The 16,214-nt window shown below is 34.7% G+C and overlaps 2 protein-coding genes across 3 annotated transcripts in view; one reads left to right on the top strand and one right to left on the bottom strand.

The window, feature by feature from the left end:
* Window positions 1–16,214, top strand: part of LOC138132939 (synaptotagmin-12-like) — a 31,203-nt gene that overhangs the window by 12,475 nt on the left and 2,514 nt on the right. The window contains exons 1-4 of one of the 2 annotated variants that reach the window (XM_069050674.1): window positions 6,806–7,174; window positions 11,422–11,604; window positions 12,355–12,587; window positions 12,646–12,948. In XM_069050674.1, the coding sequence (XP_068906775.1) occupies window positions 11,422–11,604; window positions 12,355–12,587; window positions 12,646–12,948 (719 nt within the window). In that variant the 5' untranslated portion in view covers window positions 6,806–7,174. Of the gene's footprint in view, window positions 1–6,805; window positions 7,175–11,421; window positions 11,605–12,354; window positions 12,588–12,645; window positions 12,949–16,214 lie in introns of those variants that run through there. The other variant, XM_069050675.1, reaches the window with a different exon arrangement.
* LOC138133114 (sterol O-acyltransferase 1-like) lies at window positions 1,077–5,129 on the bottom strand. Its single transcript, XM_069050918.1, has 4 exons — window positions 4,403–5,129; window positions 4,202–4,351; window positions 4,007–4,149; window positions 1,077–3,957 (listed from the first exon to the last, which is right to left on the bottom strand). Exons 1-4 carry the CDS (start codon window positions 4,432–4,434, stop codon window positions 2,960–2,962), a joined length of 1,323 nt encoding a protein of 440 aa, XP_068907019.1. The 5' UTR covers window positions 4,435–5,129; the 3' UTR covers window positions 1,077–2,959.

Below are 16,214 nucleotides of genomic sequence, written 5' to 3'. Positions count from 1 at the left end.
TCAAAGGGAAATGGAAAATCCTTGCAATTATTTGTAATTTAGAATATGGATAGGCAATATGTGTATGTATTTCCGAAATTCTTATTTGTGTGTGTAAAATAACACTGGATATTCTTCAGATGTGGCAGTGGTTTTATTTAATTTTCCATTGGTCTCATATTTGTTATGTAGTATTATGTGATACCCACTTATAATTTCGAGTTATAACTCAAATTAAAAAAATAAATAAACCAGGCACGTCATGGAAACCTAAGCGGTACACTTCTGTTCACGGCAAAAGCATCTCTCTTGGGAGAGATTTTTGCTATTTTTTGACGGTATAAATTTACTTGATATTTGTTTCCATGTTTACCCATATTAAGTTATCAGGTAAGAATTTACAAACGAATTTTCATTATAGACTACGTCCACTGATAGAATGCAGTTTTTTAAATATCCTTAGATTACAAAATCCCCAAACATTGAAATACGGGGTGATCAAGAAGGACTGTTTAAGTTGGTAACACTGGATCGTATTTTAAATCGTATAACAAGAGTAACTTCCGGTTGTTGGTGGCTTGTCGTTGTTAATGCTGTACCTATATCAGATATTTGTCAAAAAAACCAACAAAACATATCCAGTTGCACTGTTATAAATAACCGAATTAAAAAATTTTCTTAATTGTACTGCCAACTTAAACAGTCCTTCTTGATCACCCGGTATTAACAAAGTATCATAGATTGTATTGGTAATATCTTGAAACATTCGCGCCACTCATTCTCATTGGTTGTTATGAAACCCCCGCGAAAAATAAATTACATATGACATTTCAAATTTGAAACTGTCAGTGCTGTCAAGTGGTTTAAACATTTAGATTTGCGATTTTTCATCTTTAGAGCTTTGGTTTGCGTTTCTCTGGTTTTAAAAATTATTAATTTTGATCGTGTTGTTCTTTTGATCTGTTCCGTTGCGATTTTTTGTTGATTTTTTTGAATTTGTGAAGTGAGTGCTTGCCTCAAGAATCTAGCATAATGAACACTTTAAGTGACGTTACCAACATCGAAAATGATACAGAGGTAATTTTTGTTCGTGCATTAAATATTAATCTCTTGTTTGTGTTTAGCCATTTCCGAAAAAAGCTGGATATTTTAATTTCATTGGCCAGCTTTTTTCGGAAATTCGAAAATGTATTGTGGGTTGCATTTTTAATTCCGTGGGGCACATTATTATCACTCGTGAAATACCCCGTATTAATAAAACCTAATATATTACTCCTACTATACTGAAGTTTTCTTTCATCTTTCCTAAGTGCAAATATGCAGAATAATAATAAAACATCATGTGTAGGTCAACCTGCTCTTTCCATTTTTTAAATTTCGCGCCGGATCTATTTGTTGTAGGGTTGAGTGAACATTTTTAGTAACATTTATGTCAAGCAATCTATGATTGGACAGAGCATACCAGACTTAAAGAACCCACAATAAACCTTGAACATAAAGAATAATCAATCCTTCATTGAGGGACCCTTAAGTACACTTTTACTTCGACTGAAATCGAATTATTTCAATTATCTGTCACTGACAATGACAATCAGGTACTCGTAAATCTGATTTACACAAGCAAAATGTAAGTGTATGGTTTTTCAGTGAACAGAAGTGTACATGTAAGCAATGCAAAATGTATTTTACCAAAACGAGTCAAATCGAAGAGCACTCTAAAATTTAATTCAGTAAAATTTTTACTTACACTCCTTGGTCTAAATAATCGGAAACTGATTGATTTGTATAAATAACAATAAACAATAAACTAAAAGCAGTGCGGTTGTTGTTGTTTTTCAATGTATCTCTTAATAGTGAATTTCTTATTGTAAACACATTTTCTGTCGGTCTGGAAGACTGATTGTTTTTCTGCTTTTTGGAAAGCAATTTTTATTATGTCTCGTTATCTTGTTCGTCAAGGTCAAGTGTCGCACAATAAGCATTATTCAAATGGAAGTGGAATATCCTCTCTCGTCCACAAATACTGAGGTGACACACATAATGGCATATCAACGAAGGTAATCGAAGGTAAAATAACAAGACGTAATTTTTTTATCGGATGAATGTTTCAATTTTACGAAAACTTTTTGCTTTGACAATTTTACGAATCTAATTTGGGCATTTTATTCTGGTTAGATCCGAGAGCTTTAGCTCGAGGGTTAACATTTGAATAAAAATGCCCAATTATCAACGAGCAAAATTGTCTAAAGCAAAAATCTTTAAGTGAAAATGGGAAATTTATCAGATACTAAAAATTAGGTCGTGTTATTTTTGGCAAGATTAATTCCACAATATAAACTTTAACGTTAGGCAATTATTTATTTATAATATTTATTTTCATAGGTGTAAACATAAACTTAAAACTATAAAAAAATACTATTCAGATTCAAACACTTAGGTATATTTAACATAATATATTTCAACTACATATTCTTAAACGAACATTCAGAACACAATTTTATACTTTGACAGTTAAAAATATAAAACTTTGCCGTTAAATAATAATAATTCTTCGTAAACTCTAAGCTGATTTTATATTTGTCAGTCAAAATTGGATATAAGACTAAAATGTCTTCAAGTTTTACACTAGCCTCAAAAATGGTGGAGGCGCCAGGCATTTATATGGAGATATTTCTCTTAGGGCCAGTTTCATAATAAAATTAAAGTCGACTTTATCTTAAGGTGACTTTAATGGATTGTTGCAACAATATCTTTCTATGGTAAATGGTAACTTTAATGTTAAAGTAACTTTAGGCTGATTATGAAATTGGGGGTTACTGTTTGACCTAAATCAAATTCGAAAATTGTCTTTTGCAGAAATTTTCATTACGAATCGAATTCAAGAAAGCAGAATAGCGATCTCTCTTACATTAGTTGAACATCACTTTTATGCTTTGGACTAAATGTGAAAACACAGAAAATAAATGTATGTTATTAATTTTTATCTAATAGTGATACATGAAAGAAATCTTGGAATAAATTTATCTCCAATTGTGGAATTCTCTACTGGAGAATTAATGTTAGCAAAATATTCAATGCTATATGTTGTCAAAATAATGCTTGCTCCAAACGATAACGACAACCAAAATAGAACGTTGAAAAATGCAGTTTTAGGAAGGGTAATGAAAGTCAGTGGAATCGCGACAAAGATCATTAGCAGGAAGCAAATGGGAGCAAACACTCCAAACATGATGCTGAAAAGCCACTCGTGTATGATTGCGGAAAATAAAAAAGCGGTAAGTTTCGCTGCCATAAAATTTCCTTTAAAAAGGTACTCCCTGCAATCTTTAACAATGTAGAAGAATAACCAATCTTTCACCGGAATGTTCCACTTGTAAAACAATTTCGAATAATCTGTGCCAGTCCACCAATCCCCATAAAAGAATCTGTCTCCAAACGTTGTGAGTTCAGCCAGTAGATTTGGCGCACTATGCAAAACGAAAATGAAAAGCAAAAAGTGACATAAGAAACCAGCAACAGTATTTTGAAAAATGCGCAAGAGTATTTTTCCCACAGTGTATTCTGCTCTCCCAAAATCCTGAACGGAGGGAATAACAAATTTACGCGAAATGAAAGCGAAAATAAAATGTTCTGTAAAAATTTGAATAAGGTGGAAACAAACATATCTCCAGTTGGTTTTTTCCGTACGGGGGTATGTGTCCCTGTAGAGAAAGGTAGGTAAACAAAGAAAATAACAGTAATTGAAAAATTTAGGAATATTTAATTTGTCGTCACTGATAGTGATAACTTTTGGACTGTTGCTTCTGATGAACGAATGGATTTTCATGAAGAAAAAAACATGCAGACCCAAAGCATAAAGACTAGAAGCAAATGGTAATTCAAATACAATTGCGATATAACTGACTAGTACGAAGCTGCAAATGTAATAAATCCCTAGTATGGACACCCAAAACAAATCCCACAGTATTGCGAGGTTGCCTGAAATTTGACATGTATTATTCCACTCGTGCAAATCACTCTTACTCACGACTCAAACAATGTCTGATTACAGCCCAATTTTTGAATAATAAGTATACCATGCAAGTAGCAGCAATATCTGCAATCACTAGTACTAGCATGACATGTATTTTACCAAAACTTTTTATAAGCAATTTCAATTCAGGAACCACCCTAAAAAGTAACACCCAATAATAGAACGAAACCCTTTTATTAAATCACTCACTCTCCTTGTTCCAAATAATCACGAACCGTTTGATTTATGTAAACGCATATGAACAACATTAGGAACGAATTGTAAACGGTGCGGTTATTATTGTCTTTGAATGCATCGGTCAACAGTGAATTTCTCACTACGAATAATTTTTCGATCGGTCTGGAAGAATTTACACAAATTATTTTTACATGTTATACTGTTGTTACTTACTTCTGAACGTTTTCCAGGCTTTTGGAAGACATTGTTTGCTGTACAAGAACAGACACATTACTGAATGTTGATTAAATTTTAAACAATTTACAAAACAATTACTGACAGGGGATTCTGGTTTATCAAGATCAAGTCCCGTGAGCAATGTACAAATAGAAGTGTTTCATCTTGTTTTGTTCATAGGGTAGATTTTTGAAATCGCTTAATGAACAAAAATAACAATCGCTCGTGGAGATGGAAATATTCAATAACTTACTGCTATATAACGGGTGTTCAAATGAATAGTTCATCAAGTTGGTTGTGACTTTTTGATGAAATAAAATGTAATTCAAATGTTATCAGATGTCATTAATTACAATAGTAACTGTCATTCCCGACTTTCAAGAGTTTCAAGGCACTTACCAACAACTTGTCTTGATTATTTTGTTTTTTCATACCTGAAAAACGACGTGTTCAAAAGCAAGCCTGTCACAATTCCTGAATTAATGCAAGTATTGCATTGATGTCCCGACTTTGCGAAGGTCATTTGAAAACATGAAGCGAAGAGAGTAGCATTATGTTTGGAAGCTGAAGGCAGACATTTTAGTTCGTAAATACGATTGGAGCTCATCATGATTCTTTTACAACCGACAGGTCACACATAATGCACACCTCAATGAAAATCAAGATTTCAACGTTCTCAAAATTACTAACCTAACTTTAAGGACTCACATCTGTAAAATATAAAAATACGAAATATGTATAGATCTTGCTGGGTAGTATACCTAATTTGCCTAAACTCATCAATTTATGGGTGTTTTCTGGTAAACAGGTTCAATAAACAAAGGATTGTTTACTAAAATCACCTTAATGTCCTTCAAACATGTCATGTCAAGTGCAAGTCGTCTTATTTTGTCGTCTGTAATCTTGTTAGGTAAACACAATAATAAAATTAATTATAGGTAATAAGAATCCGCCAATTGATTTTTACTATAAAAATTCATTTATCATTTCTTTTTATTAAAAGATCGATGGATACATGTAAATATTATACTGTATCATAGCACCTTCAATATCTGTGGAATAATTTGCAATGCAATTTTGCGTGGAGTAATGAGTCATTACTCATGGCCGTAGGTATTGAACATAATTACTTAACAATTAGAGCACATGTAATTAATGTTATTCCACATCAGTAAAGGAATATTGTAATTGTAATTAACTATGCTCAAATAAAATCCAGTACTTTTTAACGCACATCTCCAAAATTATTTCTTTACCGCTCCCACCCTCCTCCTACGAGATTCATTTGTAAATTAATTTAGTAATGTGTTTATTTTCATTTTACATTTTCACTATTTGAATAGACATTTTACAAGTTTTGCCCTTTAATATGAAACTTTACTTAGGTAAATCTTAGTTCTAGACATTATAATTTATTTTACCCCATTTTGACATCACCTCGAAGATGAACTGCTACACTGCAGAGGTAGAGAATTCCGAGTGGGCAGGATTTCGGTTGCCGAAAGATTTAGATTGATGCACTCTACGCTGCCCCTTCGTGAAGCGAATATTAAAGAGTTGAAACCCGAGAGCAGAAATTTTTGGGATCGCAATTTTTCATTGTCTTTCGTTTCCACCGCAAACTTTCACAAACTAAAGATTTCTTGCCTATTCAACTAACAACAACAACAATTGTGTATTAAATGGCGAGATTTATTAAATGCAAATTAAAATTGTATTCTGTTTTGTTTGTAGCTTCGTGGAATAAGTCCAAGTTAATTTGTGGCTGGGAAGGCAATCTTTTTAGGAAATCGAACTCTTTTGGCTTTATGTTGTTTTGTAATTTTTCTCTCCTGGTACTGATTGGGAAGAAAATAAATTAGAGCTCGTCTTTCAGTGGCAAAGTGCTTTGATCATCGACTTTAATAAATTCTTTTTGATCGTCAGAATGTCAACAACATCAAGAATAAAGAGGTAGAGTCGAGGTATGCTTCCGTTATCGATTGAATGGTAAGTAGGTACGAATCGCGAACGTCCGAGAGAACAAAGGATGTAGCTTCTCGATCGATCATTATCTCCTCTTATTTGCCCAATTTCCTCTCATCACCTGTGCTCTACCATCGCTCCAGCGAAAGACAAAATCTCTGCCTGACAAAACCTAAATACGCCACTCTGGACGAAGCCGTTTGTATTCCACTTGGAACTGCTCTGGATGTGCTTGTTGCATTATGAAAGCACCTAGGGCACATTTCCGACACTGCATTAGTCCCTCGTCGAGCTACAACGCGCATGTCGGATCCGGGGGCGGCTTGGCAGAGACGTCTTCGTCGACAATTCCGCATTCGCCCTAATATTAGACCGAGAGACCTCGACATTTACCAAACGGTCAAATTTCAAAGCTCGCAGCAAATCGATGGAGGAACGGCGAAATGTCGACTTTTTCTCGGTAAAGGCCAGCCATGTGGGAGCTCCAGAGAAAACGAGCCGAAGCCGCCCCTGAGTCTGCGCCGCCTCCAATCTCCGATCTCACGAGGCCTCCACAATGTGACGGTTTCATTCCAACATTTCGCACGCACTCACGTACGGCTCAAATAAGGGTGTTTCATAAGGTATCGTTGTTTCGGGGTTCTTGCGGTGCTCACGTCATTTATTATTGACGATGATCCGACGGTCGGGCTGAGATGGGGGCGGCACTTAACCTCAAACCGTATACAGCCAGGGTTTGTACCTGATTGTAAACTGTGGCTTAGATTAGACTGATATGGAATAACTAAGGCCTAGGTAGTACAGGTAAGTTTTTATTAGATGAACGTTGAATTATCTCAATTCATCATCGACTGGTCGCTGTAATTGAAGTTAACACACCACACCTCTTTCTGGATACAGAATAGACCGGGGCTTTATTGAATACATTTTAAACGGAACTGAAACGATCAATGCTAAATTAAAACAGACTCAGACCTAACATTGGTACATTCGTATTGTGCGTCAGCTTAAATTAGTATTTATTATTTATTTTTTATTGGTGTATACTTGGATGTTTTAACAATAGCGGTCCAATATTTGAGCCTTGGGTTACACCTCTACTTGTGGAAACATAGCTCTCATGGCTCCTCTACATGCTGACACCGCTCAATAACATTAATTTAAATAATTATGTAGTACTCGTAGTTGAACCTTGTCGTATAATTCTTCCACTTTGGCTATTACGTTTAACAGTACTAAGTGCCTGAACCTGAACCAAGAGCACCAAATGTAATTACCTGCCAGATTCACATTGTCTTATAGGTGTAAGTTTATAATAACACGAACGTAAGTGTAGAACTAAGAAACTTTGAAATCGTTTTGCACAATTAGAAAGTAAAGCAAACAAATAATAATTAGCTAGATCAGTTTTATAAATAATATGGGTGTTCAAGAAGGACTCTTTGAGTTGAGTTGGTACCTACTGAATTTTATTTTTAAATGCTACACCTGGAGTAACTTCCGGTTGGTGACGGCTTGACAATGAAAATAATAGTTCTGTATTTCAAATTTAATTTCTTTCTTCAATCAAAGTTAATTTATGTTTAGAGCAAGAAGGGGGGCATTTCGAGCATTTCCTTTAGTTAATTTTTAGATAATTGTTGTGTAGTTCAAGTCTTTTTAAAGTTAATTTTACACTTACAATTTTGTCGCTGTTTATGTTACGTCAGATATCTGTCAAATAAACTAACTAACAAAACATATCCGGTTCCAGTGTTGCAAATAGCCGAACAAAAAATATTCTTCATTGTAACAGTCCTTCTTGATTATCCTGTAGTAACAAAAATGTCGTTTGTGTCAAAATGTGAAATAGAGGTTATGAGACCTTGAGTGATTTGTTTGGTCGTAGAAGAGTTTTGCAGTATCAACTCAAGAAGTTATTAATAATTAGATGTAGAAGAGTGTGTAATTTTTATTTACAAAAATTATTGAAAAAGCGAAGAAAGAAATTCATCAAGAATGAGATAGTTCGTCGCAAATGACGGAACAGCCAAAATTTTAAATTTTTAATTGTTTTAAACTGCTCCACAAATATAAAATTAAAATACCCATCGGAGTGATTAGTACAGTTGGCTTAAAAAAAATAATGTGAACTGGAAATTTAATTTGTCAGTTTATGTCAATTTGTGTCTGTTTGACAGTAGTATTTCTGACACATTAACCTACATTTTAAAAGGCCGTTTCAAACTATAAAAATTTAATAGAACTTTTTCTGACAGTTCCCGTTTTTTTTGGAGCCAACCGTAACTGTAGGTCACTAATGCCAACCTAACGAGACTTTGGTAATTGTGGTCTGTAATGATGAGCTTTACATATCCAATACCAATGGGTCTAGGAACATGTCTTATCAAAGTCGCCTTTGGATTTATAACGGATAGGTCAGTGACAGCAGAGATTTTTTTCAACTTTATCTGACAGATGTCACTTTTTCTTGAATTGTTAAGCCACCACAGATTAACTTATTAATCTACACAAAATGACGAAGATAATATTGACCAATGAATATAAAGCAGTCGTGGTAGAGACTTGACAAAAGGAAATTCTAAAACCTAGAAGGCATTTACTCACTGGGTAGGTACCTCTGCTTAGTGAAACAGGCATTATTCAGAGAAAGAAAGAGAGTAGCGATAACCGTAAATGCAACCAAAACATTAGAGCAAAATGCAAAGAAATCCTACTCCGTTAGACTTTTCGTTATTTACTCACAGATTACCACAAATTTTAGAAAATATTATCGACAACAACTATTTTTTTAACTATTGAGTCAACATTTACTTTAGAATCGTGCATTATTTTGTAATCAACGTTGACTTTCTTTTCAAAATTCACGAGACGGGAATTAATTTAGAATGCGATATGCTGCAACCAACTTTGCGAATATACGAGTTGCTGTCGATTTCTCTAATTAGTGCTACATTGTGAATAAGTGCAAGTATAAAGAATAACCGTTTTTTAAGTACTTTAATGGTTTAAATAAACATTTTAACAAATGAAACAAATGGAATTCTTCTCCTAACACTAAGACAAGGTTACTTCGACAAGACAAATTTTTGGACACAATGTACGAGTACATGTCCTGCATCCACATAATTATAGGTAAGCACTCCTCCACAACTGATTAATGTTTACAATGATTTAAGCTGTATCTATGCATTGTTCATTTAAATTAAATTGAATTCAAAATTATAAAAATGTTGCATTAAATCCCAGATTATTAAACTAAAAGCATCAGGTATTAATTACATTTATGTTTCAAATCTGATGACAATCAAAATGTGTGTTTCACTAATATTATATGTAGTTAAAACCTGTAGCAACCTACCGTAATCACAATTGATTAGTGACATTAAATTTTAATTAAAAATAATAATTTTTTGTTTTAGTAGTTGTTTTAAACGTTTATTACCATTATTATTGTTGTTCAATGAATATCAGGAGGAATATCAGGAGGAATTTTTTCCGGTTAAGAAGAACAATTTAGGAGATACTATCACATGATTTCTAATAAATCGTTGGCAATAAAATATAAAGAGAGAAAGCTTGAGTAGTTTTATTGAGCAACACGAAAGTGTTATTTTATTTTTACGAATACAATGAAAATAAAAGGTAAATTACACACGTTTCTACATTGTTGTATCCGTGCTATCTACGTAATCTCTAGTAAAATTTACTCTAATTCTCATATGATCCAGGATCGACTTTAGATTCATGGTTGGTGTTCTAGAATCCAGATTATGTTCAGACATTTCTCTATAGTTTCAACTCCAACGAACACAATTAGAGACTGCAATTTGTCCTTGAGGGATTTTCTTGTCTGGACGACGAGAACAATTATAAATTGTTATATGAGTAACTTCAATCTCTCGGATTACAGAGGGAAACCTTTGGTAATGTCGTCCTCTTTTACCGAAAAATTAACACTTTGACATTTCCTTCAGATCATAACCTCACTTTGATCGTCATTAATTTAAAGTAAAAACCATCATGAAACACCAAAAAATTCTCATTGCTTGGTTCTAAAAAGAACTGTTTTTGCAAAAGAAATAATCACACCACTGTTTCTTCGAATAAATGACATTTCCTACGGTTTGACAGCTGAGGAAGCTAGGTACGCCATACGTTAACTGAAACACAAAAGACGTTTCTATATTTTGCTTAATTTATGAGCGTGTTAATATCGCCATTTAAAACTATTTGCGTCGTTATTATAATTTGCAACAAAACAGTCATCTTGTTTTTAATGAGAAAGAATTGCTCCGGTACACTTTGAACTAAATCCCAGCTAGTCTTTGCTCCTTCTAAAAGCCATAATTCCATCTGCTCAAATGGTAAAATATTAAAACGAATGATTTACTTCTCAACGTTATTTCCCATTATCCCCATTCGCAGGAATAATTTCCTTTCTTGTTCCATCAGATTATTGCGTAAGTTTTGAGTCTTTTATTCTCCGTTCGATATGGAGTGTGGTATGCAATTCCACGCATTCTCCATCCACTTTATAACTTCTCTTTTGAGATTCTTTTTTTGCGATACACATAAAAAGCGCTTAAGGGCTAAGCTCTACATTTAATATAAAAACGTCAAACACAATTTCAACCAAGGGAATGCTATAAATGTAATTTATTTTTGTGACCGAATCGATACAATATTATAAAGGTGTGTCCAGGCCAGAACAAAGCTCTACGAAATGCTGTTTCTCTCGACAAATAAAAAGCCCAAAAGAATAATGCACAGTGTTGATTTTATTGTGACAATACAAGTTGTTTTTATTAACTTGTTGCTTAGTGCTAACTTAGACCCTAGGTATTCATTAAGTGGAAAGCTTGAATAGTCCGTAAAGCTCCTGTCTTGAAAAATCTACTAAAGCACCCTAATCTAACACGCCATTACTACACCAAACAGAATCTTGCTCGGGTACTTTGTAAAACAAGTTGTTCTTCCACGCCATTCTGTTAATGAAATATAACGCAATATTTGCCAAATATTTTTACTTTGAATTACTTTTATTACAGATGGGAAATTTGCAAATCTCCATTTTGATTCTGTTAGTGATGGCCGTTTTACTGTTGATCGTCCTCGTTTTCTGTTACTCGCTGAACGTTGTCACGTGGATTACCGCCTGGGTGTGTTCAAACCGGGAAGAAAAAGTCGGCCTAACTCGTTCAAAAGGACACTACAATGCCAATGGATACTTAGTGAGATTTTTTTTTGTTAATAGTATTGAAGAATGTATTTGTTACTCTGTATACTAAAAACGATACAGGTTATTATAAATGTTTATAAATTTGCCGTCTATAGATCTGCTGTAAGGTATATGATTACTTGGTTGCCTAAATTAAGGGGTTTTAAAATTTTAAAAATGTGACAAATAATTAAAACCAAATGAAAAGAAATAAAATAACTAAAAATGCTCCACACTCCAGACACTTCAAATCCTTTACTAGTTCCTCAGATCCTGCAAGCCTTCCAGTTGATTTCCTTTATTTATAATTCCACTCCGGACAAATCTGTAATCTCTAATGTAGGACACCAAAGACATTTCCAGGACATTAGGACACTCCTGCAAGGGGTAGTCTTGAATATAACACTTTTGCTGCGTTAGATAAATCAAAACCTCCATTTTGAAACATGATAAACAAAGCGAGGTGTCAAATGTCAAGTTTGCATAATAGCACACAAAAACTGAGAGGCGGCAAATCTATACATATAATTACAGCCAACTAGGTTAGAAACATTTGAATGACCTTGTATTGTTAAATTAATACATACATTTATAACATTAAATTATTTTTAAATAATTGATGAATCATAATCACAATAGCGTCGACCTTCTGTTCTTGCCGTCACGATTCTTACTTAAATCTTGGAAGTTGTAGTTTAACTTTTAGTTTAATTTCTGACATTGCTCTTGGACTTTTGTTTAACACGTTTTGGCAAACCTGCAGGTCCACTCCGACTCGGACATTCATTTAGACTCAACCGGTAGTTTCCGACGTTTCGACTCAGTCGACAGAGACTTCAAAATAACACTCGCCACTACAAGCCTTACGGGTGAATGGAACAGCTACGAGGAAGACAATTCGATACCTCCTCAGCCCCTCCGACCAGCTCCTGTTCCATCACCGTCGCCGCCACCGACAACAGCGAAGGAGACCCCGCCACCCAAGAAACAAAACAGGTGAACGAATTAATCAGCAAGAGTGAGTCGTTTGTAAAAGGTGTCGTCTTCTCGGCAGCGAGGATGCCATAGAAAGGACATCGATTTCTCCTATACCCCGACCGGTTTCTTCGGTCAATATGGCCACTCTGGCTTCGCAGTCGTCCTTTCCCGTTTGTATAACGCCCCCGCCGACTCCAGTCACCCCATCTCAGACAGTCCAACAGGTGGAGAGTCAAGGCGAAGAAGTGGAAAGTGTGTCGGTGGCGCTGAAACGGGCTTTGTCTTGCGACAGTGTGTGTTCTGACACTTCCGTCGCCCTAGGAGATCTGGAGGAAGTCAATATAACAGGGTACTTGTGCATCGGACTGGAATACGAAAGGTAATTACCGATCCCGCGTTTTATTAAATTCTTGCGTGGCACTCGGTCAGACTAGCCGAATCGACCACACTCCAGATGATGGTTATTAAATCGGTTTAGCTGTCTCGAATAGTTTCCATTTGGGAATTTGATCGCGGAATATCTGTCATATCAAACATTCTCGATCCGAACTGTGGGGCTTATGTACGCTTAATCGATATGCATTAGCTTATACGACCTTCGAGCTGAAATAACTTTTATCCACCATTACCTTTCGCATTATGCCCGAAACAACATAACTATTTCTGTCGGTGTCGGGAGGCCAATTTCGTGGAAAATCGTTAGTTTAAATTGAAGTCAGGGGGTGCTACTGCAATGGTGGAATTTATAGGAGGCACGAGGAAATTGTCACAAGCACTCTGGAAAACTTTTCCGAACGGGGAATATTATTGAATTTATGAGTTGAAGAAAAAAATTTATTTGATCGCGAAGTTAAACTTTGCCATGGAGCCCTCAGATTCTTACTTTTATGACGAGAACAAACTTTCGGGAGAACTGTTAATCGACCCCTTTGGAATTTAAGTAGCAAGTTTAGGTTGTGTTGTAGTGCATTTGATGAATGGCGCAAACTGCAGGACAACAGATTTAATGTACCAGAAAGTTGTCGCAATTCGGTGGAAAAGTTTCCTTGCTGGGCTCGTTAAACTTTGCGAAAAAGACTAAAAAATTAATGTGAAGGAGAAAATTGAAACTAAAAAAGAATGTCTTTGTGCTATTCTCTCGAGAAAGATTTGCGACAATCTATTTAAATTGCTTTTGATGGGTTTGAAACGATAATTTCATTCACCATCCGAACAAATGAATTGATTTGAATTTCAAACACAAATTCCCTTCATCGAAATCACGTTCTTGAATATTAGTCTTTGCAAGAGTCGACAGGAGGGTACAACAAACAATTTTTTTCCGAATGACAATAGTATAAGAAGCATTTTGTAGCACGCACGGGTTTAGGGCACGACAAGCTTGCGAGGAGTACGTGCTGCAAAATGCCTTATAAACGAGATATCGTACACTATTTTTTCTACTTTGCACCATTTAAACCATTTTTAAGCGAAAATTAACAATTTTTCAAATTTGGGGAGTTTTGTCGTGGTTGGCAATAAATGTCATTAAATAATGACATTTATTGCGAAATGTTGTGGTCAAATCGGGATGTGGCTTTTTCTCTCATTTATCAACGCAAGGCAACTTTTTAATGATGCTTGACATTCAATTCAGATACATAACATCATTTTGATCACCATTTTATTATAAATTAAAATTAAATCATCATGTAGCGGTAAGAAAATGAAAAAATCTTATTCACAACCATCCGTTTGCTAAATGAGTAACATATGGTTTGATAGCTGTAGAAGCAACGCCATACGTTAACGCACAAGGTCACTTAACCATGCATTTTTGAACGCTCCTTACCTTCCATTAATATTATTCATGAAAAGACGTTTATGCAATTTATGGAGACTACATCTTGCTACAAGTTTCTAATTTATCCTTATTCTCCCACAATACTGATTTTTTTCTAATAATGCCTTGACAGGACTCTCCTGGTGGAAAAGTAACATAAACAGCATCCAATTTTTCTTTAACTCTTAAACTCCCACTGATTTTTCCCTTTCCCCTCAACATTTTATAGCAGCTTTATCGTCTGCCTTAGACATTCAAACTTGAAAGCGCTGCTTCAACAATGTTTGCATAACGACGAGCAGTAAACATTGTTTTGGTGAAACGCTAAGTAAGGAAAAGAAAAAACTAAAAACTACAAAAAATCATTTCTGCAGCTTCTAAAAATAACCCGGCGGCGGCGTGTAGAACTGTAACTAAGATGTCTTGTGGATTAATTTTGATTCATTAATTAAGTAATTCTTTTTAATTAAGTGTAAAGATACATTTATTTCCTATTTATTTTCCTCTTAAAACATTCATTTAAAACTTTTTGTTTCCTTTTCCACAATCACCTTTTAATCTCACGGCTTTTTTCTCTCGTATTTACCTACTCTCATTTTATCCCTTTTTTTGGAACGCAGCAACTCTTACATTCCCTTTTCCACATCAAATGTTATCTAAGTTACCGCCTCAAATTGTTTTTAAAGTTTACATTCCCGTATTACCACATCACTTGTTCCTTTCTATCTCGCTCTCCCTCTTTCCCGAGCTCTTTCCCTCTGCTTTTCTCCTGTCCAATTTTTACTATTATCCTGTATGGACATTAATTTTGTTTTTATTTTCCTCTCTTTCACACTGAACATTTTCCACATACATACAGAATTATTTAAACGTTTTTTACATCGCAGTTGACTGTGAAATTTGGCACCTACATAACGTAACTATAGTATCCTAAAGATCAACCAATCGGATTACTTGGTTGCCTAAGAACAAGGAACTTTTAAACAATATTATTTAAAGTAAAAAAAAAACAACAAACAACTAAAATCAAAACACACCGCAACAAACTTCGTTTTTTCAATTTGTTAAAAAATACAATAAACAATAACAAAAACAAATGTATTCTTTTCAAACAAAATGTGTTCACCGCCATGTTCCAGACACCTGATTTGTCATATTCACGTATTTTCAAAACATTTTGCAACATTGTCCGATATTGCGTGGCAGTAACGTGGAACTTCTTTCTGCAGTTTTAAACTGTAATTTAAACTGCTGGCCTTCAATGCAAAATAAAATAAAATGTTTAAAGGTTGTGCTCTATAGTCGTTGCTTTAATCCTCAATAGCTTTCTCAGATCCGGAAGCCTTTCAGTGGTGTTTGCTTTATTTGGACTTCCAGACTGAACAAATCTGTTGATTACACCTTTATATGAGCTTTGTATGAGCTACCAAAGATGTTTCTTAGAAAATTGAGATATGTCTTAGGGTATTCATTCTTGCCGGCGAATAGTGAGTAGGTAAACCTACTTATCATTAATGAATATTCCATTTCAATAATAACACAGTGCGATAACTACATCCTATTTCTGTAAAAAACCTCTTCAGCTACCCTAACTAACTCGGAAACTGCAAAGTGACAAGTGTGAACTGTCAAATGTCAAATTTACAAATAGATTATCATTTGCAATTATGTAACACTATTGACACTACCTACGTATTTAGCTATGTAGGAAGTTCAACAATTTTTAATTGTTCTAATTACTTCCTTCCACTCTGCTCTGATTATTATCGGATAACTTCCATTTTTCTCTTTGAACGCTAGATATATCGTTAAACAGATATTGG

Source organism: Tenebrio molitor, chromosome 6 (genome assembly GCF_963966145.1).
Source record: "Tenebrio molitor chromosome 6, icTenMoli1.1, whole genome shotgun sequence".
Taxonomy (NCBI): domain Eukaryota; kingdom Metazoa; phylum Arthropoda; class Insecta; order Coleoptera; family Tenebrionidae; genus Tenebrio; species Tenebrio molitor.
The sequence above is the reverse complement of the archived record's forward strand: the minus strand, read 5'-3'. Positions and strand labels throughout refer to the sequence as shown.

Excerpts from the sequence above, each read along its gene's own strand:
- LOC138133114 (XM_069050918.1), bottom strand. The coding sequence starts at position 4,434 with ATGTCTTCCAAAAGCCTGGAAAACGTTCAGAA. Across the intron at positions 4,352-4,402 it reads AGCCTGGAAAACGTTCAGAA|ACCGATCGAAAAATTATTCG; the intron begins GTAAGTAACAAC and ends AAATTCTTCCAG. Across the intron at positions 4,150-4,201 it reads GATTATTTGGAACAAGGAGA|GGTGGTTCCTGAATTGAAAT; the intron begins GTGAGTGATTTA and ends GTTACTTTTTAG.